General features: G+C 44.0%; 3 protein-coding genes across 4 annotated transcripts; 1 reads left to right on the forward strand and 2 right to left on the reverse strand.

The window, feature by feature from the left end:
* Positions 1 to 9,244: 9,244 nt before the first annotated feature.
* On the reverse strand, positions 9,245 to 10,995 carry gadd45ba (growth arrest and DNA-damage-inducible, beta a). 2 transcript variants are annotated; one of them, XM_077024778.1, is made up of 4 exons: positions 10,776 to 10,995; positions 10,512 to 10,613; positions 10,161 to 10,386; positions 9,245 to 10,033 (listed from the first exon to the last, which is right to left on the reverse strand). In XM_077024778.1, the coding sequence occupies exons 1-4, from the start codon at positions 10,817 to 10,819 to the stop codon at positions 9,917 to 9,919; spliced, it is 489 nt and encodes a 162-aa protein (XP_076880893.1). In that variant the 5' UTR covers positions 10,820 to 10,995; the 3' UTR covers positions 9,245 to 9,916. The 2 variants fall into 2 exon arrangements, with proteins under 2 accessions (XP_076880893.1, XP_076880894.1); XM_077024779.1 differs by having other exon boundaries at positions 9,245 to 10,030; positions 10,776 to 10,994.
* A 2,118-nt stretch (positions 10,996 to 13,113) lies between these two features.
* On the forward strand, positions 13,114 to 15,418 carry larp6b (La ribonucleoprotein 6, translational regulator b). Its single transcript, XM_077024095.1, has 3 exons — positions 13,114 to 13,371; positions 13,526 to 13,739; positions 14,128 to 15,418. The coding sequence occupies exons 1-3, from the start codon at positions 13,268 to 13,270 to the stop codon at positions 15,220 to 15,222; spliced, it is 1,413 nt and encodes a 470-aa protein (XP_076880210.1). The 5' UTR covers positions 13,114 to 13,267; the 3' UTR covers positions 15,223 to 15,418.
* Positions 15,419 to 16,434: 1,016 nt separating this feature from the next.
* On the reverse strand, positions 16,435 to 18,060 carry vmac (vimentin type intermediate filament associated coiled-coil protein). The gene is made up of 3 exons (XM_077024780.1): positions 17,697 to 18,060; positions 17,375 to 17,575; positions 16,435 to 17,191 (listed from the first exon to the last, which is right to left on the reverse strand). Exons 2-3 carry the CDS (start codon positions 17,563 to 17,565, stop codon positions 16,837 to 16,839), a joined length of 546 nt encoding a protein of 181 aa, XP_076880895.1. The 5' UTR covers positions 17,566 to 17,575; positions 17,697 to 18,060; the 3' UTR covers positions 16,435 to 16,836.
* Positions 18,061 to 18,644: the final 584 nt, after the last annotated feature.

An 18,644-nucleotide genomic window follows, 5' to 3' on the forward strand; every position in this document is an offset into this window, starting at 1 on the left:
ACTGCCCAGTGTAATACAGAATCACCCATACTGAACTTGCAACAAAAAAACCACCGATACTGATCAGTGTAATGCAGAATCACCCATATTGCCCAGGGTAATTCAAAATCATCGATACTGACCAGTGTAATACAGAATCAGCAATACTTAACATGCAAAACAGAACCATCGATACTGACCAGTGCAATACAGAATCACTGATACTGACCAGTATAATACAGAATCACTGATACTGACTAGTGTAATACCGAATCAAGCCATAATCTTTTTTTCAACCAGGATCCGACTACCGAAGAGCTAATGGATAGTAATGCCAAACAATACTTTTAGCTTATTATGGGCTATTATTGGTTACAAAACATACACTAGATGCAGCCAACAGTCATAGCAAATAGGAGAGAAACTGCACGTGAATTGCCTGCAGGCACATGTCAGGACATGCCTCTTGACTGAGGGACCCAGAAGTGGCTCGGCGGTGCAATAAGTGTGTGTGATATCAGTTCAGCCTTCTGTTGGTAAGCAGCAGGTGTGTTTACTGTGTGACGCTGGTCATTGACAGCTAGTGGCTGCCTGCTTGACAAGGAGGTTCCAGGATGCTTCTTCCTGCTTTGGGGCAAAATCTCTCTCTCTCTCTCTCTCTCTATCTTTCTCTTACAACTACACACATTCTCTCATGCCGGCTGTTCGCCCTCAGTCTTTTATTCATTCATCATCATTTGTGTAAATCCTTTAGGTTGCTGGTGGGTCTGTGACTCTGTGCAACGTCACCGGACCATCATCTTGGATGATCATCTTGCAGAATTTGAAGGTTAATCATCGGTGTCACTTCTGCTTTCTGTGTAAGCTACACATGTTCTCTTGAAAACACTCCAAAATAAAGGTTGTGAGAATGTTCAGTGTCATAGCCCACTCTGCCCTCGCTGTTTTTAGACATCAAGTTTTGTTATCACTTCTCATTTATGTGTAAATATATCTGAAGAGCAGCCTGAAATTTCACCTAATGATGCATTTTATTAACCTCACTAATTATTGTTTGTTTACATGACAATTACAACTGAAAATGCAAAGAAACGTATGGGATTTCCCCTTGAATGTTTTTATCTTGTTTACGAAGTATCCCTTCGACATTCCCAATGGACCAGAAGAACTAGCTAACCGACAATGATGTCCGAAATGCATGTGCTTTGATATTATTGTAGAAAGATCTGACATTTTGATGAAACCCAAGTAAGACCAAAGATGTATTTTGATATGGGTAATGAAAGGGTTGCTCCCTTATTCTTGCTGAAACACAGACTTTGACATTTGAATGAGTGCTATATTTACTACTGTCTGCCCTTCTGTTGTTTGGAATAGGGAGTTTCGGGAGATTCTGGCTCAGATGCAGTATGATTGAGAATAATGAGTAAAACTTTCAGCTCAAGACCACATCTCTCCTGACGTCTCGGAGCTGAGAGGGGACTCTGAACGGAGAAGGCGTGTTGTCGACTTTCTTGTGATGGAGTGCCAGTTTTTCATTTCGCCAACGCCAATTCCGTCTGAGTACGTGGGTGTGCGGACTCACGAATGACTGGGTTAAAGGGTAAACGTGAGCATGGATGCGTGTGTTTGGGATCAGCCGCTCAACGTGAGCCTGGCCAGTTGTTTAGCTCATGTGGTCTGCTTCATCATTGGGGTTATTACTGTTATGATGGGTTTGGTGGCCACACCTCCTTAGCCAGACGCTTTTCCCAAGCCTTTGGGGTGTGTGAGTCAGAGGATTACTCCACGTGTGTGTTGAAAGGGGTGAGCATGTCCGTGTGTGTCTGTGTGTCTGTGTGTTCTCATCCATAAATAAGTATATTATCATTAACCCCAGCCAGCTACACTTAGCTTGGCACTACACCAACTCTTCAGACTGCAACACTTTCCTTTCCTCTCTCCACGCACCGATGTTTGCCAGAATCTGCAGGAGTAACAGGAATAGCGCTGGACATTCTGCCAGGAGTCTCTGGGAAACTGCTGAAAGTGTCCTGAAAAGCACACAAGGACCTTTCGCCTCCTTACGTCACAGTTTCGGGCAGCGGCGACGGTTTGAGGTCACTGCCGTGCGGCGCGTCTGTGAGCTCCCCCTCAAAAGAGCCCCGCCCTTCTTCTCATTGTTGGGACAAAAAAATAGGGGCAGCTTGAGGAGGAGGTGCAGGGCTCTGGCGTGGGAGGCGGCTGTGGGAGGGGGGGGGGGTGTTGCCGAGGGAGGCGGGAGATGGGGGGGGGGCAGCAGACACGTAGGTTGGGGCTTGTGGGTATTTTTGGAGCTATGGTTGAAGCAGCCATGTGGCAGGGTTGACAGAATGCTTCAACTCTGCCTTTGTAATAGTAATGGGTGCACAGGCATATGAAAATGACAAAACCTGTAGATCATGCTCGACAAAGTTCATTTGTAACAAACTAAACGAGCTTGTGATTTAATGTGACAAAAAGCTTTGTCAAAAAACTATTTCTTCCATTATTCCACTTTGAAAAGACCAACAGATAGTCAGGCCAGTAAACTGCACTTTATAATGTACAGTCATAATTGTATCACATGAAGGCCAAAGACCAACTTCCTAACCATGCTGAATAAAAGATGAACCCACTGAGCTTTAAACATCCTCACAGCAGATTGGTTCCTTAACATTTTGTGCACTGCACCCATTGTCTGGAAGCAATTAACCAGACTAGTGGGTAACTGGAGGTCTGGGCACAAAGGACCTTGATGAGTGTGTGACTGGAAACGTGTGTGTGAACAGGACTGGGGAGAGCTCCATTCAGCAAGCGAAGAACGGCACGCGTCCCAGAGGAGAAAAAAAAAACAGATGTCACTCCAGCTGGGAAGGAAGGGTAGTGCTTCCAGAGCAAGAGGGCGGGGTTTGTGTCCCTGCATGTCAGCCTGACAGCGCTGGGCCGGTGAGGATACAGAAACAAGAGGACAGAAGGGTCCCGTGTTAGGAATTCTCTGTTATCTCCGTTTTTGGAGGGGTGTATCAAAATATGGTTCAAATTGTGGTTCAAAATATCTAGAGTGAAGAGATCATTTAATAATAATATTAAGTAGCCAGTAATTATTAGTTGTAAAACAAATAGTCCTGACTTACTCAGCCATTGTTAAATGTGTTGCCAGCGTGTTGTAACGTTGTATATTGTGTCTCAAGGCCGGTTTTCAGTAAGACCTTATTGCATTTTGAGCTTATTAACAGTTCCGTGTTTGATTGCTCTCTGTCGTTGCCCTGCACAGCTAATCATTTACCTGCAAATTACATGTACGATAACCCACAGCGAAGAATTGAAGAATTTATTACTTTTGAACTGGAAGTTGTAAATGGTAAATTGACCTCTGCATTTAGCCTGATCATATACTGTCATAAGGATGTACATGTTGTAACTAGTCTAAAAGAGTGTTGCAATTTTTCAAGAAATGTTTATTTTCTGCACTTTTATGGTGCATCTGGCAACTGCCAAAGGAGAGCCACAGATGCCCTGATATTTGCCCCCACCCCACCCCCAGTTTACCAACCCAGAGCAGAGTGCACATGTTAGTGCCTTGTTGTTTGTTTGAAATTTTGTAGTATTAACAGCTGTTGTTTATGACTTAATTTCAGTATCAAACCTGTGAACATTAGCTGAAAACATTTGAATCATAATGGTAAACTGGGGGGCACTGATAGATGAGCCTTACTGGTAGGTCTTCCAGTCATTTTCTGATTTTGAAGGATATTGCTGGTGCACGTCTTTCTGCACCTTCTGCTGACAACATGCACTAGACCTCAAGCTGTTAAGAGAGTATTGACAACGTGCACGTTTTCCTTTATGCAATTCGTGCCTCAGCTGCAAACAACTGAAACTCTGACTCCTCAGCCTATAATTACCACAGCCTGTCCTGTGCAGTACGGCTCTAGTCTTCGAGTACCACTACACCCAAAAACCCCAGCATGTCTCTTTGACCTCCACTACCCCACTGTGTTGCTACGCACTGCCCCACTGCCTCCTGGTTGTGGCTGGGCGTGGGGATGGGAGAGGGTGGGTTTGGCCACGCTTGAGGTTTTCTTTCAACTCTCTTGGTCTGTAGGGCCGCCTGGCCCCCGCCCCTCGCTGAAACCCATCCTTAGCCGTGGTTCGAGTCCTTTAAAGCTTCCTGCTGGTTTTACGCGTACCTTTCAATTACATGTTACCCCCAAACAAAGGCCAATACACTGAGAGGCAAACAATGGCCTCAGCTGTATCAAAGAGGCCAGAGGCTGGAATTCCACAGTTCAGCAGTGTCTCAAAGTTCACTAGACCTCATTAGAAAGGATTTAATTATATAAATAAGCTATTATTGTTTCATTTGAATAATAAAGCTGTGTGCATGTTTTTTTTTCCAGTTTAATGAATTGATATGAAGGAATTTTAAAAACAATGCCTTATTGTGTTATTCTTAAAGAGTGATGAGGTTAGATGCTGAATAGAGTGTGAAGTCATGAAATACAACAATGCCACTGAAACCTGTTTCTGTGCTGTGTGTGCAATGCAGGAGACCCAAAGTTCAATCAACCGCCATCCCACTGGAGCCCAAGGAGAGATCTGCACTTGATCTCTGCTGTTAATGCTTTTTTACAGGCCAGTGTAGCACAAACATAGTGCAACCACTTTTTCAGAGTGGTAGTTGCTTTTAACACTTAATGAGACCACCCAAGACTTGTGCAGAGATGTTTAATTGTTACCATTCTCTGCCTCTCTCCTTCCGTCGCTCTCCGTCTGTCTCTCTTTCTCTTCCCCGCCTATCAATATGTTGATCTTGTGTATACGCATCTGTGTTTTTTATTTATTCCGTGCATGTGTGCTACAGTGACTGAGTAAAATAAAACGACTGCAACTCCGAAATGTTTCCAGTCATTTGGTGGAAAAACGGGATCGCAAGCAGGCTGCACGACAAAGTTGAGAGATCACTGACGTTTTCATTCTTCTTCGCTCCTGCAAGAGCAGGAAACAGATTGCTGGAATACAAGTGTTCATCATGCGTGCTATAAAGTCATAAACCATAAAGTGTACATGGCTGCCTGGCCTTAGATAATAATAATGATAATAGACTTTATTGTCATGGTGAATATACATTTAATCACAAAAATAATTGTGTTTAATTGTTCCATGATCTTATAATGAAACAGGCATTCATTTTTAGATGTTTGACCCTGACGTTTCCTGCATCTGGAACCTATAATATTATGCTACTTTGGATGCTACTCACTAATGTGCATTTGGTTTAGAGTTTCAATTGCTGCTAATAGCTCGATCTAATTTGAGGTAATGCCATTTATGAGCAGGTAGGTGTAGCACCAGGTTAGTCGAGATAATGTTAAGCAAATGCACTGAGGAAAATGTTGTGTTGACAGACTAAGGAGGCTTTTGGCATTTCCATCAGTACCTGCGTAAGTAACTGCACTTGTAATGGAAAGGAGAACATTTCTGTAACCTGTGCAAGAATACGGTTCCAGCTTGGTGCCACTATCAAACATGACATCAGTGAAATGTTTCTCTTCCTGTTTCATGTTTCATGGAACACTAAGAGGGAAAAGTCCATCCAGACGTGGCCTACTGCAAATGCTTAACTTCTAGTACTTCTAGTTACTTCTAGTACTTCTGGTTACATCTAGCTTTGGTTTAGTACTTCAGCTTTGCACTTAAAATCAAGCAAGTTTGCAAATGTCAGACAAGTTTGTGTTGGGGGGTGGGGGTATAGGGGTGAAGAAGCATTCTTAAGATGAAAGGGAGGTTATGGCTTTGGGCTGAGAGGGGTGGGGGCGAAAGCAGCCTGTAATTTAGCCTTCTGCTGCACACCAAACCTTCACCCCAACCTCTGTTCCAGCAGCCCAGCACAGCACACTTAGAACTGAAGATCCTATATGCAGAGTAAAGGTCCTCTTTGCAATGAATCAAGGAACAGAGACATGCACTGATCTGAGCAAACCACTTGATCAGAAAAAAAAATCATTGAAGGTCTCTGAAAGCCAGCTGAGGGTGAGTCCACTGCCGAATGTGGCCCTCCTTTATTTTCCCAACGCCACCACTCCCTCATGCATAAATATAGCCTGCTGGGGCTAAAAATAGCCACTTGCGCAAGACTATTAATAGCTCAGTCCTCTGAGCTTGGTGTCAGAAGCTTTCGCGCACGAGGCATGAGTAATAGCTAGTAAGGAAAGAAAAGGTTCTCTGTTCTCTGCTTCCCTCCCTCTTTCTCTGACGCTGTGTGTCTCCTCGGCTGTGGGTGAGAGGCTCCAGTCTGTAGACGTCCAGTTGACTTTCATTCATGCCACCGCGGCCGGTTCGGTCGCTCATGAAGCCAGCTATTGTGCTTGGGCGCAAGGCCTCAGGGGCACTGCTTGCATACACACTTCTTTCCACCCGTTTGGAAAGACGGTTGGAACACAGTGCAAGACATTGTCTGCCTCATACCATTATAGATCTGCCGTACAACAGTGCTTATTATTGGCAAAGTTAACCCACTCCCTGTCTGTAGTATAAACTTCTTGGTTTTTTTTTCCACAAAGTAAAAATGACTGTCAATCTTAAAAATAAATGCAAAATGAAATCGGAGCCCAGTCAGGTATTATTTTATCATGAATGCATGAGCTATAGGACAAGGCCCTTCGCAGAGTAGATCAGAAAAATACAGTGTAAGCAACTTTATCTAAGGTCAACACTTAACTTAAAAAACTGAATCCGTGTTTAAACTGTTTACTAGGAAACCGCAACAATGTAGAATTGCATTGTTTAGGGTCATTTAGCTTGTTCCCCACCGTTACTATGACAAGCAGATAATGTGCTTGTGGTTACCTGACAAATAAATCCATTCTCTGGTAGTGATGCCAGGTCATTGTTCCGCATCCAGATGCAATATTCAGTAGAAATTAATAACACACTCCCTTGCATTCATTTCCTGAATGTGCTTTCTGTCACATCCTTGTTCTGGCAATGCAGAGGTACCACATGATCTTCTCTGATCTCGCCTCGACATCTGCTGTAAACCAGTAATTGGTATGTTTAATTAAGCATGAGCTAGGTTTTTTTTTATGGTGGCGAGATTAAGTGCTGAAGCTGCTTTGATTAAAGGCGCCACACGGAGCGTCGAAAAGGGGAGCATTCACAAACCGGGGCTTTACATATCGCTTGAACTGGTTAGGGAGGCATGATGGCACCGGCACTATAAAAACTGGGCAAAGTTGTCTCCGTTACGACCTCGAAATGTGTCAACGTGCCTGGGCTATAAAGGAGTCCATTCTGTGGGCGGAACGCGGGCTAAATTGGCGCGAGTCGCGCGGCAGTGCCGCCAGTCTCGTGTACCTGCCGACCTCAGGGAGTCGGACTGGGGTGCAGAAATAGACGCAGGCGGGGTGGCACGCGCTCCTTACAGATCACACACACATCAAGGCTTTGTGTGCAGGAAGAGCAAAAAAAAAAAAAGAAATAATATGGAGCCAGGCAGAACGTGTCTGCCCGTGTCTCTCTGTGAAGAAAACGTGGTCTTGTCGGTTTCCTGTGAAAGTGCAGCCCCCCCCCTCCATTATATTCCTCCCTCTGTGCCAATTCAAATAGATATTCCAATTCTGTTTTCTTGCTTTCAGAAAATAGCAATTACTTGACTGCTTTTACCTATTTTAAGTCCTGAAAATAAATAGCCTGTAGTTATTTTTAAAAATAAGATGTTAATGTATGTGTTTTGCTGGTGATATGCACCAAGTTTACATTTTAACCTTCGTAAAGCATTTCTTGCTAACAGACGTAGCACGTCAGGGAAAAGATTTTCCGCATTCCTCACATACCTGCAGCCCAAGAGATAGAGAATAGCCACGCTGCGTTCGCTAATGCGGTCTGAAGGAACGACTCCCTCACCGTTACATATTTTAACGCTCGTAATGCTCCGAACTGAAACTGTACCCTGGAACCTCACAAGTTCGAATGTCTCCAAATTGCCCATATATGGTCAATGACGTTTCCGGAGATACCGATGCGTAATCGGTGATAGGCTACGCAAGTGGAGAGAAATACATAATTAGCTCAGGGAATGCCCATAAACAAATATGCACGACCTCAATAGGGAAAATAGATAGAAATAATATTTTATTAATAGATTATTAATTATTTGGGGTTTGACAGTTTACTATCTTAGTAACAGTTCACATTCAACCAGAAATTTTAAATCCAGGATATCTTACAAAATAAGCTATTTTATCTCCTGCAAAAAGCCTAGGTTATGTATTTTAATGCTGAGATTACTTCATATATTTTAACAAATATTGTAGGTCATATATTGCTTACTCCGTGTTTTAAAATTTGTTTACCTGACGATGAAAGAGCTACTTCATTATTAAGACATGCCACCATAGCATTGTGAACCACCAACCTATGTGGTACCTGCAGGGGCGCAGATGGCACTGGGGACATGTCCCCTCCAGATTTATATTGACCCCATCCGAAATCTAGCATCTACAAGCATAAACGTATATATTGTACAGCTTGGTCCCCCTCACTTCAGAATTTCCATCTGCGCCGATGGGTACCTGGTATAGCAGTAAGGGGCCATAATCCAGGTGGACACCCCCAACCTAAGTAAAGGTAGGACTAGGACAGTAAGGGGACATAACCCAGGTGGACACCCCCAACCTAAGTAAAGGTAGGACTAGGACAGTAAGGGGACATAACCCAGGTGGACACCCCCAACCTAAGTAAAGGTAGGACTAGGACAGTAAGGGGACATAACCCAGGTGGACACCCCCAACCTAAGTAAAGGTAGGACAGTAAGCATACTGAGAATCTTATTACCTGTTGCATCTGACGATCAATGTGAGCCTGGGAACTCTGTGATCTCCACAACGTTTTTGTTCAAATGTAAAATTGTGTCTTTCCTGGCTTATCTGTACTTGTGTCAGTGAACAGTAATTGCAGCATATCGCACAGCAGAGTGGACAGTTTGCCAAGATAAACAGTTTCTACATGAATGACTTCTGGAGTCCATGTTTCCCCTCTGTACATTGCAGCTTGTTCTGTACCAGTAAGGATATGACGCAAATTCCAGTAGATGAGGATGTGAAGACTCTCCTTCAGCAAACTGAGTGTGAAATCACGCTACTTGGGAAGTTGAGCTTGCATTGTTCTGCTAAGTCCCTAGTTTGGTTTTATGTTGGCAATGATCAAGAACAACTCCAGATTACCCACCACCTCCTCAATTAAAACAAAATAGTCTCACAAAATATTTCACTTCCAGACAATAATTTATTAACAGCATTGCACAAACATTAACTTTCACATGAGCTGAAACACATATATTACTCTTTTTAAATTATGGGAATAAGTTAAAACATTATTTCATATGATGTATCAGTGGCTTTTAAAAACATCAGGATGTCTTGACAACACTGGCCTCGTTGCAGTCACGATAAGCAGATGCAGCCCACATGCCTACCGGCTTCTACAGATGATAGTCCAACAAAATCAGCAGTTCGCAAAAAAAAAAAAAAAAAAAAAAAAGCAAGTCCCACAGCCAGCGAGTGACCTGCAGCTAGCTTTCTACACCGACAGGATCTGGGTTTCTCTCCATCGCCCAATCGAAACCGAGGGCGCACGCTCCCACGCGGCCCATATGCAGGAACTCCGGTTCCGCACCGGTAGGCAGTCCTCCACAACTCGTGTTCCTGTGGCTCCCCCTCCGCAAAAACGCTCCCCTCCGAGGAGGACGGCATGGGCTGCGGAGTCAAACGCACCGTGCGCACGGTCCTAGGAACTTCCCCCCCTCTCCTCAGCCCCTGCACCTGACGCAGCAGTCAGCGGTGGCTGATGCAGAGCGGTAAAAAGCCCTTTTGAACGCCTCTTTCATTCTCAGAGAATGGCGGTTCTATTCCTTCCACGCGGTTACCGTCCGTTGGGTTCAGCGCTCTTGCAGGGACAGATAGGGGACCCACTGGTTTTTGCACCGGCTTTCGTCGCAGTAGTTGCCCACCTCCTTCAAAGCGGGGCACTTCAATGGCTGACATTGAGGATTCTGCTTTTAGGAAGACACAAACAAAAACAACAACAACATTAGGATAAATGGTTTCGACAGCACGCGCTGAAACGTCTGGCCCAAAACTCATTCTATGTAACGTTGAATTAGCAAGCAAGTCGATACTTACAGACACTAAAATACAGTGGAAGTCTTTTGGCTCGTTGTTATTGTTCTCCACGGTGCTCGGTTCGTCCAGGACCTGTGCCAGGCGTCGCAGGCCGGACACGCGCAGGATATTAATGTCGTTTTCACAGCAGAACGCTTGAAGTAGCGTGAAGTGGATCTGAAGGGCAATGTCGTCCTCATCTTCCTCATCCGTCGCCAGAACGCACAGCACCACGCTGTCTGGATCGCTGCGATGAAAAAATAAATCTCGTTAGCTCCTGTTTAATTCGCTATTGATCATAATGCATAAACTCGTTTTTGTCAGGGACCAATGTTTCAGTGTAATGGCAAAAATAATGTTATTTATACTTACACATTCATTAGTTTCGCAGACTCGTATACGCCGACAGTAAGGCAGTCTTGTCTCTGGGCTGCTACCAGTAGCTCCTCTAATGCTTGGCTCACGGTGTCCATCCTATAATAAAGTGCAAAACTGGTAAACAACTAGTTTCATCTTTGCAGTTAATGCTTAAACATCATAAATAATTGCCCTACGAAGTCTTGACGACCGTCACTATAACCGTTTATGCATGCAATATATGTCAAGATTGTGCACACATAAAATCAGTTAACTTACTTTTCATCAGTGATATCGCATCCAACGACTTCTTCCAGAGTCATGTTGTTGAAGAGTGATATGCAATCCAAAAACTCAAAGAAGAACTCCGAGTGATTAATTCCAGTACGAATGCGTCGCAGGAACGGCGATACAGTAATCCAAATAGGCTTTGTTCGAGCTGAGTTATCCAGTTCGTTAGTCACGTTTCTTCTGCTTGCGAAGTATCTTCTGCCGGGTATTAGCGAAACCGAAGGCATATATCTGCTTTCGGTCGGAGGGCGTGGCCTCTTCCAACGCACATTTCTCTCATTGGTTATAAACCCTCGGCGAACGTCTTTGTCTCTCTGGCAATTGGTAGTTTCTAGTGCCTCCAGTCTAGAGCCCACGTGGGCAGATTCAAAGAACAGCCCTCCGCCACCACCACCACCACCCCCCTCCCATCACAGTATCTAGTTGTTTATGTCACTATTAAGTCCGATGGAATTTCCTTGGTTTCTATTTTTCTTTGGATGCGCTCATTGCAGTAAAAATTTAGAAAACAGCATCATGAACATCACTGTACCTAATTATATTGCAGATATGTTCGGTTTGCATACTAAATACATAAAAATTCCACATAGAATAATTAGACTATAGTGTTTGTCCAATAAAATCTATTAAAACTTGCTATAGCACTGGCTTCTGCAGAGGTTGCTTCTGTAAACGTACGCTATGGCTTTTATAAATGTGCTTTTAGAGGTTGCTCTGTGAAAGAAAAATGCATGTAAGAGCAAGCATTTCAGATTAAACTTTTGTCGAACCACTGCACGTGCTATTGTTTTACATTCCTATTGTCTTTATGACTAAACACTATATTTGTATTTTGCATAACTCATTGTTTTCTTTGATGTTTCTAAACTCTCCAGAAGGTGATAGAGTTTGTCCATATTACCTGGAACTTCCTTCACTTCACTGTTCAAGTTCCAGTGTGTCTAATTATAGGCCGAGGAGGTTACGGGACCTGTTATACATTCTTCTTTTGCTTTCGATACAACGGGACAAACATATGATAATCACATTATACTTGATCAATCAAGTACTTAATTATGTAGAAAAATACGTTTACGTATTACGATATATACTATTAAGTGTGTGTGTGCACACCCTTTATCACTGCGTAAATTATATATCTTACCATTTATGTGTTCAGATATTGCATTGCATGTTACTATTTTTATGTAGACCGAAGGGATATATTGAAGATTCATTTGGATATATCAAATAAGTTGACCCATGACGCCACATAGTGGTTCATGTAAGTACAAACGTATATAACCCATAGTAGCTCAAAAATATTTTTTAATATGCTCATTTTAATTGTTTCTTTGAAAAAAAGAACAATGTTTTATATTCAGTAAGATAGTCTTACTGTCATATTTTAAATGATTAAAAAAACATCAGTCCATGTTTTTCTTCATGGCATGAGACATCTGGTCAACGATTGCCACCTAGCGTTGAAAAATACTAAATGTCGACCGAAGAAAATACACGTGCACAGTTTTGTAATTGTTGACAAAAGAGAATATACCGACATGTACTGATTAGTTGTTTGTGGGACATTCAAGCTATTGTCATTTTTTCCAGCGCGGTGTGTGCAAGTGTTGCTCATTAGATAGATTTTCCCATAAGAGCAGCGCGTGCTGCCTGCTACATTTTATTAATACACAAGGTCGTAATAAACAGGAAACCAACTATAAGACAACGTCCCGGCGACGTTTTTTACACGATTTTATGCAGTGGTTTTCCTAGCTATCACTATTGTCCTCTCTGGAACCCCTGTGGAATTCATTCAGTTGTAATACACACCATTAGACACCTTTTCAAATCTGGCTAGCATGTAGTTTGGAACTGACACCTCGGGGCAAACTCTTGCAGAAAACTGCTTACAAACGATCATGAAGAAAGCTATGCTTACATGTTTGATTAGTTTCTTCTTTAGAAACATTCGAAATTGTTGCATATAAAACAACGCATTTCGCTATTATTTGCATTCGCTATCTAAATTATTAGGCCCTACTGTAATCTGTGCATCTAAGGACGTACGCAGACTCGAGGGTCTGCTGCTCTGGCCTTTACTTGAAGAGTTAAGGGTTATTCGTATTTATGCAGCCGAAACAGCAAAACTTATTATTTCCCTCAGAGGGACAATAATGTTGCTTGGACACCTTAACCTTGGCTTGTGCACGTCCTCGCGATCACATATGCCACACGTTCTTTGGTAATAGAACAATTACGACAATCCCCAATTGTTCCAATGACGTGTAGCCATTTAAATCAGTATTATAAACTGTTTCACCTGTCTGTAGGTTACGCGCGGCGAGACAGGGAATCCCGCCAGGGCAAGGAGCAGGTTGGAAAACTTCATAGTAGTTATTTCAGCTGCAGTAATGTGTGGTCTATTTGTAAAGTTCGATTCGTGTTTTTTGATTGCAAACCTGTATTATTCATAAAAAACACCGTTTGTCTGCAGCATGTCTTTACCCGCCTTCACGGGCATCTTTCCCAGTGACGAGAACGCGCTTTCGAAAGATCCGTTCTTATACACTGACGATGGACTAAATGATAGTTTGGATGGGTAAGACTTTTGTTCAAGTTTTCACGAAATCACTGACTATCGTCTTTAACTAATCTGAATTGCAGCCGAACTGAATTGCAGTCACTAATTAAAATTTGGTAATAAATTTGGCTTGTAATACGTTTTCAAGTCATAAATGAAAAACGGTTTACAGAAGTTCAGCGGAACTGACGGACGTGTTTGAAGAGGAAGGGTGTGAGGATGAAATATGGACTCCACCATCAAGCGAGCTGAGGGAGAAAATAGCTGCCCAACTCGAGCACTATCTTTCTGATGAAAACCTGGAGGATGACGCCTTCCTACTCAAACACATTCAGAGGAACAAAATGGGTTATGTCAGCCTCAAATTGTTGACGTCATTCAAAAAGGTGAGTGAAATATTCAGACATCCTCTTGCCCATTAACTACTTTTCATTTTCTAAACACAGGGCTCATGTTGCATGATGGGTAGCAACATAGTGCTGCTACCTGGCTTAATTTAGGACTATTGTCAACACCAGCAGTCTCTGTTCTAGTTTGAGCGACACTGACATGGTGGCCAATGTTGCAGTGGTATTGGTGTTTTAACACTTTTTTGTCCAGTACTGTTGTGACACCTGAGCTGACAATGGTCAAGTCATCAAAAATCGAAGATTGACAGTCAGAAGATGGCTAATGTCACAAATGGCCTCCAACTGCATGCTTGCAAGGTGTTTCTAATAACTAGCGATTTCTGAAAGTGTTTTTGATTTTGCTGGACAATGGCTTTTGTGCTAGATCAGGGACCTGACCCGTGACTGGCGCACCACCTTGGCTGCTGCACGGATGTCCCCGCAGCTGGAGGTGAACGAGGCAGGCACCAAAGTACGACGCCGATGTCCGGTGCCTGACTGGCTGCTGTGTGTTCCCACCACTAAGCTTCTGCTGGCTTGGAATTTCCTGGGCAGTACCACCGAGAGAACTGAGAGTGGTGGATCCGGAGGAGAGCAGCAGGACTTCATGGAGACCGCCATGTGTGTGTTTGGTCTGTATGGTACCATCACATCCCTCCGTATTCTCCGCCCAGGGAAGGAGATCCCTACTGAGCTCAGGCGCTATGCCAAGAAGCACGCCGAGCTCGGGCGCACGTTGTGCGCGGTGGTGGAGTTTGAGTACCTGGAAGGTGCCCGTAAGGCCTATGCAGCTCTCCGAGCAGCGGAGCAGCAGCATGGGGGGAGGGGCATCCGCGTGGCACTCCTCGGCAGCCGGGGCACGCGAACGTCCGTGTGCCTCGGTGAGGATTCGGAGGAGAGCATCGATAACGATGGCTCCAAGAAGCCAAACCGGAAGGCCAAGAGGCATCCCTACTCTCTGGAGGATTCTGCTCTCTACAGTTCCTCAGAGTCCGACTTCGCCCCAGCCTCGCCGCGTCCGAACCGCAGGGTGACCCGTCCGCAGGCCCTGTACGGCAGCCCGCTGGCCATCCCGCAAGTGTCCACGTTCCGCTCTGACCCCTACAGGAACCCCTTGGCCAGCCCTGTCGTGAGCCCCCTCCTGCCACGAAAGCTGTTTCCTGGAGGCCACACCTCCTCCCCTCTGGCAACGCCTCCATTCAGCAGCACACCGACCTCGGTTGGCAGCAACACCACCTACAACAGGAACAAGTGCTCTGGGGATTGCACCCAGGGAAGCACGGGGCACGGGGGGAGCCCATGGGTCCAGCGCCGCAAAAATGCTGCCCAGGGCTTTCGTCCAGAGAGGAGCTGCCCTCTGTCACCCAGGCAGATAAAAAGGTCACTTGGTGTGCTGGTTATGCGCCAGCCGCTGGGCCCGGACGGCACCAAAGGCTTCCACAACTGCATTGGGAGAGGAAAGATGCTACTGCCCCAGTGATGTACTGGTGGTTCTCTGCAGGTGACCTGTGGATCTATGATCATCAGTGCAATGCACTTTTTACCACAGTTTCATTAGACACCAGCATACATTGCTTATATCAAAGAGAAGAATTGGTTGCTTTATGCTATGAAATGTTTTGTATTGGATAAAATGAATAAAGGTGACATTGTAATCAGTATTTGAGCAAGGTTTTTTTTGTCCTTTGCCTGCCACACCCTGGCGCCATGCCAGTTCAACCAGTACCTTGAATTACTAATTGGAACACTAAGGCACAGACGCTGATAATGTCACGATCTCATGTAACAGAATCACCCGATTCCATTTTCCTATTTTTAGATACCTGCAACATGAGATGGGGAGAGGTTCTTGCCACTATCCCAAACCTTCAGTGTATTTCATTTTTTGACAGAAAATGGTGACACTAAACATGATCCTTCACAGAATAACAAAATAGTTTAATGTAATCAGAATAAATAATTCCATAGACCAAATGACCATGTATTTGAGGCACCAATTAACTGTAGAGAATAAAAGGTAGCGCACACACTCCTATTGATGGGCAGCAGCAACACCCATGCCCTGATAACACAAGTACTGTGACATGATGCAGTAGCACAATTTGCCATTGCATAAAACAGGAAGATACTGAACAGATTTTTTTTTCTAGCTGTAATGTTTAAAATAGGACATCCAATCACTACCAGAAAATGTGTAACAGTTTCCCACTGGAATCAGAGCCTTGGAGAAGTAATGACACGGGTAAAACATCTTAACCATTTCTTTTCCAAATAACCATGGACATAAAAGGTTTACTTAAATACAGATGCAAAGTATTTGTTTAACTTGCATAGACAGATTTCATAAGGATTAAAATATGCAGCTGGAAAAAGATTATGACTTAAAGATCAACATATCCAGACAAACAAAAATGTACACATCTGATGCGGACATCAAATTAATATAAATAAAGCAGCCATTACAGAAAGCTGCAAGATCATTATTTGTTGCAAACGAACCACTTTTAGGCAGCATTGTGGTTTACTTCATAATGGAAACTTCCAATTCTTCACAAATTGGATGTCTGACTGATCTGACCCAGTATAACAGTAAGTGTTGTATTTGCTCTATAAACTTTCTGTTGATATTCACTTTACCTGCTGTGTGATTTTATAGTTAAAAAAGGTTGGAATATACAAATAAGTGCAGACTAAAACATTAGTCAAATTTTAAAAGTTTAAAAGCTAATTTAAATAAAATATCAGAATTTGAATGAATTAAATCTGAAATGGGCTGTGATGGAAATGTCCAAAACCAAAAAACACAAAGCAAAACTTGACATCACCTTGCCCGTGGTATTACGTGCTGCTCTCCCAAAACAGTTCTGCTAGGACATTAACATGGGAACAGCTCGTTCAATCACGTTCGTGCTAGTGTAATGAAGGGTATTGGTCTAATCAGTATGGATACACAGCTGGATGGAAAATATATATACTGACTCAGATGCAGGCTAACAATTCTCATAGCATATACTGTCACTTCCACCAGCACCTTTAAAATCTGCTTTGCCCAAAACACAAAAGCATGGAAAACATAAAAGTTCAATTCCATTTTTCATACCGTAGTTCCAAACACCACACCATCTAACTCTTGATCATCCATGTCGTCCTCGCTGAGCGAAAAGTCTTTGTGATTTGAAAGTCCACTGGGGCTGCAGTTGGACTCTCCATCAGTGAGAGATGCGTCTCCTGTGGGCCTGGTCGAGTCAATAACGGGACCCATGCGTTCTGCCTCAGCCATCTGAGCCAGCATGGTGTCTAATAACGGACGGCTTTTGCAGATGTTGTCCAGTAGATGACAACGGTGCTGCAGCTGGCCGATGAGAGAATCCTTCTCTTTGACCATGTGCTGCAGTTTCTGAATGGACTCCTCTGACTGACAAAGCTTTTCATGGAGGTAGGAAATCTCCCTTCAAAAAGAAAGACAGATGAAAAATAGAACTAGGCTAGTTGGTTAAACGGGAGCACGTGAATTTGATGGGCAGGTTTAAATATACAGGTAAGCAGCTATACAAGATAAGTAAAGCATAGTGATCTCAGAACAGTAGGAAAGAAATCAATCAATCAATCTTATATTATATGATCCCTTTTACCTGTCCTTCTTTTCTGTTATATCTTGGGTTGCCGCCCTCAGTTGTTCATCTTTCCGTATTAAACTCTCCGCTTGCTCCCGTACGGTGTTTTCCGCCGCGTCCAGTTTGTGCTCCAGGTCCGCCACTCGCCCGTGCAGGGCGGCCAGGTGGGCGTTCGCCTCCCTGATCTGTACCGGCGACGGAGACGACATGTCAAAGAACCTGCCGAGAGGTGGCGAGAGCGCTGGGGTCAGTCCATACACACCCACCATCGGGTACCGGTCCTCGCCGAAGCGTGACCACACACGGGGCGACACTCGCTCCCTCCACGCAGTTTACTTACCTTCTCGGTCCGTCCCGACGGCGAGCGGAGTCACGTGAGCAGGGACGGCGCTGTTCTCCTACTGCACGTGCATTTACACGGCGGCTCGCGCGCGGCGGCTCGAGCGCGGCAGCCAGTCGGCTAGCTGAATTTTTAGCTAGCCTTTCCAGTTCAGAATTTACACAAGAGGCCAGCGACTCGTTAAATAACGCCTCGCCTGCCCTTTAACCACAGATACTGACAGCCAAACGTCTGTCCTGAAATAAGCAACGAATTCCCCCGGCTGTATTCAGCGTCTCTAGTTCGGTTTTCCGTTCAGGTGTTGGGTTTGCTACAACTTCGCAACAAGAGAGCGACCTGTAGCTGCTTCGCCCCGGAAGTGAAACAAAAAAATAAATAAATCAAACCACCAATCAGCGCCGGACATGGATGGGCGTCATGACCCGCAGTTGCACCCTCGCACACTTCTTTGAGTGTGCCTGATTCAGTATGCAAGGCTGTACAGTGTCCCGTTTCTTTCATTTCAGCCCTAATAAGCACTTGATGCGTCCGCCAGTCTACATACAAATCACATATGTACTACATATACTAAATATCCCCGCACTATTTATGCATACTAGTAGGGGAGATAGGGAAACAGTTTTTACTAAAATGTTTTGAGCAGGTATTTGAGCAAGTTCAATCATCTTCATGCAAGTGTCCTGTACGTGTCTGCTACAAATTAACATGTAAGTTTTGTTTCGAGCACCGACCATTTCAGGACGATTTAGCCAACATTGGAGTGAGTGCGATCGTTACAATTTACAACATAGTTGTAAGACATAGTGTGCTTTAATTAAATTAGTTGGAGGAAGACTGGGACATTTTTTTTCTGTGATGAAGAAAAACTAGGATGCAACCAGATGCAACCTACTGATCTTAATTCCTCATGCAGGATGACGAAACTGCTGATTTTGTGGTACCCAATTT

The sequence above is a fragment of the Brachyhypopomus gauderio genome, chromosome 12, assembly GCF_052324685.1.
Source record: "Brachyhypopomus gauderio isolate BG-103 chromosome 12, BGAUD_0.2, whole genome shotgun sequence".
Classification (NCBI taxonomy): Eukaryota; Metazoa; Chordata; class Actinopteri; order Gymnotiformes; family Hypopomidae; genus Brachyhypopomus; species Brachyhypopomus gauderio.

Coding starts and splice junctions, on each gene's coding strand:
- gadd45ba (XM_077024778.1), bottom strand. CDS start 10,819: ATGACTCTGGAAGAAGTCGTTGGATGCGATATCACTGATGAAAA. Junction 10,387..10,511: donor TCTGCGAAACTAATGAATGT/GTAAGTATAAAT, acceptor TTTTCATCGCAG/CGATCCAGACAGCGTGGTGC. Junction 10,034..10,160: donor TCCACTGTATTTTAGTGTCT/GTAAGTATCGAC, acceptor TCTTCCTAAAAG/CAGAATCCTCAATGTCAGCC.
- larp6b (XM_077024095.1), top strand. CDS start 13,268: ATGTCTTTACCCGCCTTCACGGGCATCTTTCCCAGTGACGAGAACGCG. Junction 13,372..13,525: donor CTAAATGATAGTTTGGATGG/GTAAGACTTTTG, acceptor AACGGTTTACAG/AAGTTCAGCGGAACTGACGG. Junction 13,740..14,127: donor TGTTGACGTCATTCAAAAAG/GTGAGTGAAATA, acceptor CTTTTGTGCTAG/ATCAGGGACCTGACCCGTGA.
- vmac (XM_077024780.1), bottom strand. CDS start 17,565: ATGTCGTCTCCGTCGCCGGTACAGATCAGGGAGGCGAACGCCCACCTG. Junction 17,192..17,374: donor ATAACAGAAAAGAAGGACAG/GTAAAAGGGATC, acceptor TTCTTTTTGAAG/GGAGATTTCCTACCTCCATG.